At 32.0% G+C, this 10,388-nt stretch overlaps 1 protein-coding gene across 1 annotated transcript; it reads right to left on the bottom strand.

Moving 5' to 3' along the window:
• LOC114183794 (lysine histidine transporter 1-like) lies at positions 1-3,234 on the bottom strand. Its single transcript, XM_028070934.1, has 8 exons — positions 2,984-3,234; positions 2,731-2,888; positions 2,268-2,654; positions 1,131-1,533; positions 943-1,048; positions 758-849; positions 443-511; positions 1-360 (listed from the first exon to the last, which is right to left on the bottom strand). Exons 1-8 carry the CDS (start codon positions 3,032-3,034, stop codon positions 262-264), a joined length of 1,365 nt encoding a protein of 454 aa, XP_027926735.1. The 5' UTR covers positions 3,035-3,234; the 3' UTR covers positions 1-261.
• Positions 3,235-10,388: the final 7,154 nt, after the last annotated feature.

Below are 10,388 nucleotides of genomic sequence, written 5' to 3'. Positions count from 1 at the left end.
AAAAGGAAATAGCGTAGGAATCGGGTATTTGACATGTTGGATATTTTTGGTGAACATATATGAGGTATACATTTACAACAACTAATACGACATCACTTTTTTTTCTCTTATCATCATCATATTGACATGCAATGTATAAGAGATAGAGAAAAAATATCTTATTATACAAACTATAACAAGAGCGTTTTTCTTTATCAAATGAAATTTCACAAAGATTGGCGGATGAATGAGTTGAAGTAACACACTTTCTAACCCTACTCCTCATTGGTAAAACCCATAGTGTTTGGCATTGAGTATGATGCTCCTTAATCCGCCGATTGGTGCTAGAATCATGAGTAGGAAGCCAAGTATAATGCAAATCTGAAATCAGGGAAGTCCAATAGGTAAACCAATTTTCAATCCAACATGTAGGAACAACCATATATAGTGTAGTTGAACATACCCAATTGGTGATCCAGGATAAGCTGAACTTCCTAGGTTTGTAAATAGCAAGCCACATAATACACGGGAGCTATCAAATTATATTATGTAGAAAAATTCAGTCAGTGATATAAATTATTAAATCATAATAACAATACTCTTCTAACACAATTTGTTTTATATATATAAAAAAAATTAATTAAGTGACACAAAATGTTATGTTATGTTATGTCAACTAATGTTGGTCGTTATCATTCAGCAACATTGTATAATTTTACAGTGCACTTTTTTTATAATTTTCATGCAAAGTTATAAGAGAGTGTTTTGAGGGACTTACAAAGTATGTTGTTGGAGCAAATGCGAATCCTCCAAAAAATCCGAGAAGGGAACCAAAGAAAGGGAAAGTGATGGCCACAAACAAAGTAAATGCTGCATCAAAGTGGTTAGAATAATGAGAGAGAAATATGAAGAAGAGAAGAAGAAAAAACATAGAAGAGAGAAGAGGGTGATTGATGTGCTGACCAACATAAACATTGCGCTCCACAAATCGTAGCCACCAGCTTGGCTTGAAACGCAATTGTTTGACCATCAATGTTTCAATCATGTCAAAAACCGGCATTGCATAGAGCTGTGGGAAGCAAAAAAAGAAGGTTTTATGAAAAAAGTTATGAGAAGAGAAGGGAGAGAAATTGTGTTGTGTTGTGACAGACCTGGTAGCTTCCTATGACATGGATGACGACAAACATGTTAGCAGTTACTATGAGCCAAGTGGGTTTGTTGAGGGAGATGAGGATGTTGTCATCAACAGAGTTGCCAAAGACCCAATAGCCAATGAGAGCAACAGGGAAGTAACACAAGGCGACAACTGTGTAGGCCACCAAAACTCCCCACCACATGGGACCCTTTGAAGGTTTGTCTGGGGTTGAAGGGATGGTTGCTTGAATCTCCAACACCACATTGTGTCCAGCATAGGCAAAAGCCACATCACCCAAGGCATTCAGAAAGTTGAAAAATGTTCCTGCTGAACTGCTCGCCTTGTACCCATATTCCACCTCTTTGTGAGGATTTCCAACATGCTTCTCCACCGAAGCCACCCATGCAATCGTTGAGTAACTGCACACTCATAATTTCAATAACAAAAACATGCTTTATTATGAAACACTTTCTATGGATCATAAAATAATTAAAATTTTCTTATATGATTTGATATTTATTAGAAAAATTAACACAAACATATCATATCCAAGTGCTACCCTGAAAAAGGATATTAATGTGCCGTAATGAGAATAAATAAATAAAATGGACATGAATGTTATGTTGCAACCATGATGGATTTAAGTGGTTACCATGTATGATTCAATAACAGCAACCAACAGTCATTTTTATATCTTAATTAAAATCTAAAAGTTGTCTACTTTCGATTAATCATAAATAATAAAGGTTATTTGATTTTTTTTTCTACTTAATTTAGACCCAGTTATCCTAGAAAATCATAAAAAAGATGATGTCTCAAGTTGTATGTTAAATACTTGCAAATATAATTAACTATTTTATAAAAAAACTAAATTTTAATTGAATCCCCACAAATTGTCCCGCTTTCAATTGTTAAAATGTTTTTAAATAGAAAAATAAATGAAATTACATATAATTAAAACTTAAATTGGAATTGAATATCAAATTTTTAGTTGTCTGGTCATGAAAGGGAAAGTATAATTGGTGGTGAATACATAAACAACAAGGCTTGTGGAAGTATTATTGGAAAATAAATGAAAAAGACAGAAATTAATAGGAGAGGGTGGGTTGAGTTGACTTATTGACTTGAGTTGTTGACTAAGTGGCATGGTTACCTGAGAGACATGATTGCGGCAGCCAAAGAAATGCCAGAGATGGCATTGAAGTTGGGAAGGTGAGAGAGAACAAAATGAACAGAGCCAAAGATGATGATGAAGTAAGATGTCTTCATGTTATTGCAGTTATTTTTGCAGACAAGGTCGTGAATTTTCTGCAGTGACTTTCCTCCGGTCACCATGTAGACAATGTCCACACTAATCTCACATATCAGTTGCTGAGGCACCACAATCCACAGTCCCAGTTTTTCCCCAAAAGCATGCTGCCCCAGTTCATGGTACCTGTCAAACCTTTTCCCGGGCACCATCTCATGCATCTCAACCATTTGCCACAGTGTGTACAGAGTGATAATCCATGACAGCACAAGAATAACCACACCAGGACCCCTGTCACACCAGATTCAACCCTTTTCAACCATTTCTTAATTCATAACTTGTAAAATCATAAAACATTATAACATACCATCCAAGACTTGCCATGGCAGAAGGAAGGCTGAGAACTCCAGCTCCTACCATGGCAGTGACGTTGTGAAAAGCTGAGTACCACCATTTTGCGTTCCTTGAAGAAGTTATGGGAAGCCAATCATCGATTGCTTTCTGCTCCGCAGTTCTCTTGTCGCTCTATTTAACAACGCACATCAACAATTCAAGAACTAAAACTGCAAAGTTACTGTCATAATTAACACAGTTAATATAAAATGTTTTTGTAACTTTACCTCTTGTTCTGAGGAATCAAACTTTTGAGTAGTTGGAGTCTGGGTTCCCATGGTGATGGTGTTAGGAAGAGGTTGTGAAGTTTAGTTTAATGGCATAGCATAATAGGCAGTGCTTGTGAAAGAGACTCTCAGAGAAGTCCGTCCTAGTGTTGACAGAAGGAGAACAACACAAGCCGGCAATTTGTTTCACACAATAATTACAAACGCGTTTTGTAGAATCCACAGACCTCACTTCAATGCTCCATCATTGACAATTCTTCACGCAAGAAGCAGTAGTAATTAATTCTCTTTATATAGACCATAGATAAGAATTAATTACTCATAAAAGACAAATTTAGACTATTTCAAACCATGTAAAATTGAATTAAGTTCAAAATCTATTTTATTATTTATCCAAACCTATCCTATCAAAATTTTATAATTAATTTTATAAGAAATTTCTTAACATAAATATGTTAAAAGATAAAATTAATTATTTAATTCTATATGTATTTGTTCATACAACTTTTCTTTATTTTATTTTATATCTTAGTTTTTTACATAAATAACTTTTGGACTTTATACTTCTTAAACATTGTGTTTTGATATTTAGTTCTAAAACCAATGTGTTTTAGCATGAAGAATTATTTTTTATGTTGTACTTTGTCCTATTTAAATTATTTTTATTTTCTTCAAATGTAGATTTTTTTGGAAACATAAAATATTATAAGATTTTTTTTTAAATTTAGTAAAATATTTATAAAGTTTTCTATTTTTTATTTATGCATGTAACTCAATTAAAAATTAGATTTGTAGTAAGATTATAAAATTAAAAGAATAATTAATATAATTTTAAACTTTGAAATTAACAATTGAATAGAAAACTATATGATACTTTAAAAGAAATCGTTACACATTGTTTACAAAGCTGTCATGAATTTTAAAATGAATATGCTTTTAACACGCACCATTGCACGATATATATAACCATGTTTTTGTTTTTTTCTTTTTGTCGATTTAAAAATAATCAAAACATCTCTAAATTTTGTTTTCTTCAATGTCATTCCATTAAAATATCTAAATTGCGGAGATATTTGGAAACTTATTTGACATAAAATTATCCGTTGAATACATAAATAATTACCTATTTTAGGATTAAAACATAATTTCTTGCATAAATGCTAAATTGCATAATTTCTAGATAAAAGAACAAAAATAGAAAGTTTTGCAAAATACAAGAACGAAAGATAAAACAAAAAAAAAAAATGCACTTATAAAAGAATATATATGTTAGAGTTCCTATCGTATTTCTTTCCTAAAAAATCTTAATTTTTGTTATATTAAGGTTCGTAAAACAAATATTCAAATATGTTATTTTTTTTAGATAAATAAAATCTTCTGTAAATTATTGTTTTAAAAATCTTATTGGAATTCAATTCACGGCTTTTACATTCATTTATTTATTCTTTTAATATTTTATCAGATATATTTATTTTGGTATTCATGTTTTATTTTTTTATATTCAAATTTTACTATTACGTAAGTTCGCAATTTGTAACACCCCATTTAATTAATGAACGTAATTAAAGGAAGCGTCACACTAGAATAATATCATAGCGCAGTCTCAGAAGTTAAAAGTAATTCCATACAATTATCCAAAGCACGTAACGGTGTCAAACTGAACCAGAAACAAATATTCAATAGTAATAAAATTGGGAATTTAAAGGACAGCTAATACATGGGCCGTGGCCCTAAAAGAAAATCCACTAAGCGGGATCCAGCCCAGGCGGGCTAAGCAACGAAGTCATCATTCCCCTGTTGATCGCGAGAACCTCTCGCATCTGCTCACATCAATAAATTGATGATCATCGCAAAAGGAGAAGTACCAGATACAAGACAATCAAACAAGCAAACAAGGTAAGCTAGAGTAGAAACAGTTCATCAAGAAGTCACATGCCATTACACAATCCAAACAGTATATATATCATCCAAACATGTTATGACTTCTCAAATAATACATTAGACTCTAACTCGATTCATCCGGATACATATAATCTAGTCGAATTCAGCGAATGCTTGCACTTGTGATGAATTACCCTACTCACCCCCAAGCTGCTCACCCCCGAGCTAAGTGTTACAAGTGTTACAATGTTTCAATCCCCCACACACAAGGTTAGCGCTTAATGAGTTTCAAGCCTCCTACTACTCTCACCACAAGAGTCAGTCCACTCTAAGTGAGACTAACTGACTCCTTAGAGTGTCAGGATGCAACTTTACCTTGAATCCTTACCAAATTATATAGATGGGGCACCACCATGAATTCCCACTAATAGGAGTCATGAAATTATGTCCCGACCATTGAAGCACGACCCTGAAATCTCACTTAGAAATTTCAAGGGATTACGTACTGACCACATACCAAACATATTCAAACAACCAAGTAATATATTTATCACGCATATACATCTCATGTCAACCTTTATAATCAACCTCTTTTATATTCCAGATCATACCCATACCAATTCCTCATACTCCATCCGTGAATATAGATTTTTAACTCATCTCATTACCATGTCACTTTCATAACCAACCATCTCATGTTCATTACATGCCAAGAATTATCCAAGTTCGTCATTCACAACCCATACACCCTCCCACTCATGTATATTCATCCCCCCTCATGCCATTATACAATAATCCAATCAGTTACATGCCAAACATCCAAGAACAGGAAAAAACACCAAACCAGAACGCACTCTCGCCCAGCTCTTCGCTCAGGCTGAAGGGTCTCACTCAAGCGAGAGGGTCTCTCGCTCAGGCGAGCTCCCTTCGCCTAGGCGAGAGCTCGATACACAGGAACAGTGGCCTCTGCGCATTCTCGCTTAGACGAGACTCCCCTCGCCTGAGCGAGACGCACGCTCGCTTAAAACTGAGTTGGTCGCTTGAGCGACCACTCACGTGAAAAGGCTTGGGCGAGGGGTTGGGGTGTATTGGGCTGCATACCTAACATGGCACTGGGGTGGGCCAATGGATCTTACATTGTGTGTTCTTCATGTTAGAGAAGAAACTGAATCAAACTGAATCAGGTTCAAGAGCAGCTTTTTAGGAAAGCATCAAATAATTGTTTGAACTTGAAAAAACCATATGACTATTTCATGACTAAATTAGAGTGATGAATTTTACCACAAGTATGAAAACAAGAACTATTGCAGGAAGATCTTCCTTTTCTCCATGTAGTCTTGAATAACTGACAGTTTATTTACTTTTTAATGTTGTACATTTTGATGAACATGTTTTGCAAAATTCATAATTATTATAATTATATTCGTGTTATGAAAACCCTGTTGTCCATGAAGAATTGTTTATGAAGAAATCAAAGACATATTTATTTACCATACCTAGAAGAAATACTAGAACATATTTAAATGTAATATTAATTATAATTGATACTTCAATATAAAAATATTATAAAACTAATAAAGCCAAATCAAAACACATAATAATAATAATAATAATAATAATAATAATAATAAGATTTTATTATTTATAGTAATACTAAAGTTATTAATGAATTGTGCTCTTTTGGGTACGAATTGATTTATACAATTAATAATTATATGATTTGTTACTAATTGTAAGTGAATTTCTTTTATTTCATACGTTTTGGAATCTCTTTGATTTATACATTGATGAGTGCGTATTTTTGCCCTCATTTAATGTTTAATTCTGGTTATTTGATTGAATTTGTGTGCTTAAAGATTGATTTAATTGGGATTTCCTATTATTGGAATTATTGAGCATGAGATACAAAAACATGTTAAAAATAGCTTTTTAGTTGCATAAATGTTCTTTGGATATTTTGAAGTGTGTTAGTGCAGCTGCAGCTAAGTTGAGCTCATGGAGGTGTGGAAATAAATTGATTAAAGCTTCATGACACCTTAAAGATAAATCCAAGAATAAGAAATTATCAAAAGCACAAAAATCCAAGCCAAGCATTGCATGAAGACGGCAAGAAAAACTTGAAAAAGTGAAGAAGTTTGGCTAAACCAAGAAGAGAGGAACAAAAAAATTGGACCTTGCGGTTTTCTTTATCTTTATGATAGAAGATAATTTGGGAAAAATATATCTTTAGATATTTTATTTGATATTTTTAAATAATTATCTTATTTAATTATATCATAAAATATTAAAAGATATTAACTACCAAATCTTTTTAAATATGACAAGATCTTCTGGAATCTTTTTAGTTCCACAACAAACAAATATATCTTGAAGATATTGGATTATTTAGAAGATAATTTAAGGAGATTGCAAAGGGTTAATTTGGAAAATTAATACAAATACTAATTGGTGATAATTTATCATATATCTTTAAGTAATTAATTAATTTAATTATATTAGATATTGATATTATCAACCAACTATATTTGTCAAATAGTATATATCTCTCTAAATATTTTTAAATATTTATATTTATCTTTATTTTAAAAGATATTTGAGAGATTTTAGCAACAGAAAAGCCCAGTCCAATTCCTATATAAAGAGACCAAGGGAGAAGCAGAAAAGACAAGCTCGGCACGTCGGAATTTAGGAACCCTTAGGGGGGCCTAATTTCTTTCTCTCTCTTTTCTTCTCTCTATTCTTCTTTTATCTTTATTTTGCATTCAATGAGTTCTAAACTTCTTGGGTTGATTCCATTGTAATTTCATTATGGATTCTGAGGTTAGAATGAATTAATTTCTTTATTCTTTTTATTATTGTTGAGGTTTTAATTTATCTATGTCTTTTATCTTTGAATCACATAAAAAGTAATGATTTTAAATCTATATGCATGTTGATCATATGAGTTCAAGGGTTTTTAAATTGAATTGAGACTTTACTTTGATTTTATTTAGAAACTTTCATATGATTAAATGAGTTTTTACCAATAATTGAGACTTTACTTTGATTAAAGGTATTTACTCTAACGAAAATTAATTGAGACTTTACTTTGATTAATTAAGCTTTTTATTTGGTGAGGAGATAAAAGAATAGACATGATTAGGCATAGTAAAATTTGATTGAGACTGTACTTTGGTTGAATTTACTGTGGATAATCTAAAAGTTCTCACTTTTAATTGAGACTCTACTTTGGTTAAAAGTGAGAACGCCAACAAATTCATTGAGACTTTACATTGATTAATTTGTAAATCTACAACAATAATTAATTGAGCAATAATCTTTAGATAACCGATGATGAATCTATTTTGAAAAAGCAATGGAATCAATCTATTTTCTTTACTATTGTTTTTATTTCTTTTTATCTTTTAAACTTTATTTCTATCTTTGTTTATATTAATCCCCTATATTTTTTATTTTATTTGACTAACTCATTTGTATAGTTTTATAAGAACTAATTTGTTAAAAATCAATTCTGTGTTCGTTGGGAGACGACTTAGGGTTACTTTACCCTTTCTATTTTCTTGACTACTATCTTAGCAATACTGAAGTTGCTATAGTTTAGTAGTATTAATTTGATCGCGTCAACGACAGCGTTATCAAATTTGGCGCCGTTGTCGGGGAACACGGTTAGAATTTTTATCATCTTAGTTCTTATTTTTATTCTTTTGATTTTGATTTTGTTTTATCACTAACATTTTTTTTCTCTCAATTTTTGTACTAACATTTTTTTTCTTTAGTTATTTTATTTTATTTTATTTAGTTATTATTTTTAAGCATAGTTTTTGTTTGAGGAATTTTGTTGGGAAATTTGTGAAACTAGTTGGGAAAAACTTTGGCTAAGGAAAGACAAGGTACTTAAGTTGTCCATTGAGACGCACCTCTCTTTCCTGGAAGTCTACTCAACAAGCTTTCAACTTATTTCTTTTCAGAAAACCTCTTTCAAAAATGCAAAATAGTTTTTCATATGAAAATAATCAACAGTGTGATTTTCAAGTGAATTATGATTACTATCCACAGCAACCACGTGATTCATATGATTATCAGCAAAAAATTGTCACACCTACTTCTGCACCTGATATAAGTGGGTTAACTTTACGACAATTTAATGATCTATATCCTAGATCATCTTTTTTGGGATATGAGCAACAACCATATTCTGAGTGTCCACCTCAGCAACCATATATTCCAAATAGTTTTCATCAACAATATGTACCACCACAGCAAGTTGAAGCAACCAATGGACCATCCTACAAAGAAGTTATGATACTAATGGGCAAAGTTATAGAGAAATTAGAGTCCATGGATGAAAGGTTGCGAGTTGATCAAAGATGCAGAAATATTGAGCAAGAGTGGTACGAAAATAAGCAAATACTGTCTGATATGTTGAGGGATGCAAGTAAGAACAACTTCATAGAATTACTTGTAACTGTTAATACTACCCTTCAACCCCATCAAAGATTTCCTGAAAATCCAGATTTTAACAAACTTCGTCATGAAATCAAAGATGTGCTTCTGAAGTTGGCCATCAGAGCTGAACAAATGTCTGAAGATTTGAGTCAGCTAATGAATGATGCATTGAGAAAGGTCACTTTGGAAGATATGATGAAAATGATGACTGAAATGATGAAGATGGATCAGACAGATCAGAAAGAGATGATGAATACTGCGACACAAAGCTTACAGAATCAGTCTGAAAAACCAATAGCGGAATCACATCACATTGATATATCTACTGATGGATATAATGATTTTCATAGTAATATGTCTACTGATGGACATATCAATTTTGCTAAAGATGTTGCTGATGAAGTAATTGAAGATTCTCACACAAACATATCTACTGATGGATATGTTGATGATGCTCCATGTGAATATAAAGTTGTACCTGTTGATGATGTTATGAGTACAAATGATCATTTTCAAGAGCAAAGTTGTGAGAATAATACAATAGAGGAACTAAGTGCAGTTGAAGAGCCAACAGTATTCGAAGATGCAGCTGAAGCATCTACTATTGCAACTAACTTGATTAATGATGAAGCAGCGGAGTCAACAACATTAGGTGAAAATATTTACTCAGAAGATGAGATTATGAGGATTACTGATGAACTGGTTAACCATCCGAATGCACCTGATGATGCTCAAGTTGAGTTGAAGCCACACACTCCACACATCAAGTTTGTTGATGTGAATGATGCAAATAAGTTTTCAGTGGTTATCTTTGTTGACATGGCTGCAGAAAAAGAAGAAAGGTTGCTACAAAAGGAAAAGAGGTTAGACTCATATTCTTTTGAAAACATTGTTGATAAAAAAGTTAATTTGCATGCATGTTTGTTTTTTATTTCTATTTTTAATTTTAAAAATATTAAAAAAATTTCAAAAATATGTGTTTTTGTTTTAAAAATAAAAATGTAAAAATTAAAAAAATGGTACAAGCTGATTTGTACTTTGTAAAATTAAAGAAAATAAATTTTGACATATGGCCAGA

This window comes from Vigna unguiculata, chromosome 5, assembly GCF_004118075.2.
Source record: "Vigna unguiculata cultivar IT97K-499-35 chromosome 5, ASM411807v1, whole genome shotgun sequence".
NCBI lineage: Eukaryota > Viridiplantae > Streptophyta > Magnoliopsida > Fabales > Fabaceae > Vigna > Vigna unguiculata.
The sequence above is the reverse complement of the archived record's forward strand: the minus strand, read 5'-3'. Positions and strand labels throughout refer to the sequence as shown.

What these genes read in the sequence shown, in the direction of transcription:
- LOC114183794 (XM_028070934.1), bottom strand. Translation starts at nt 3,034, where the DNA reads ATGGGAACCCAGACTCCAACTACTCAAAAGTTTGATTCCTCAGAACAA. An exon ending in TTGATTCCTCAGAACAAGAG is followed by an intron (nt 2,889 to 2,983) that starts GTAAAGTTACAA and finishes GTTGTTAAATAG; the next exon opens with AGCGACAAGAGAACTGCGGA. An exon ending in GGAGCGCAATGTTTATGTTG is followed by an intron (nt 850 to 942) that starts GTCAGCACATCA and finishes ACTTTGATGCAG; the next exon opens with CATTTACTTTGTTTGTGGCC.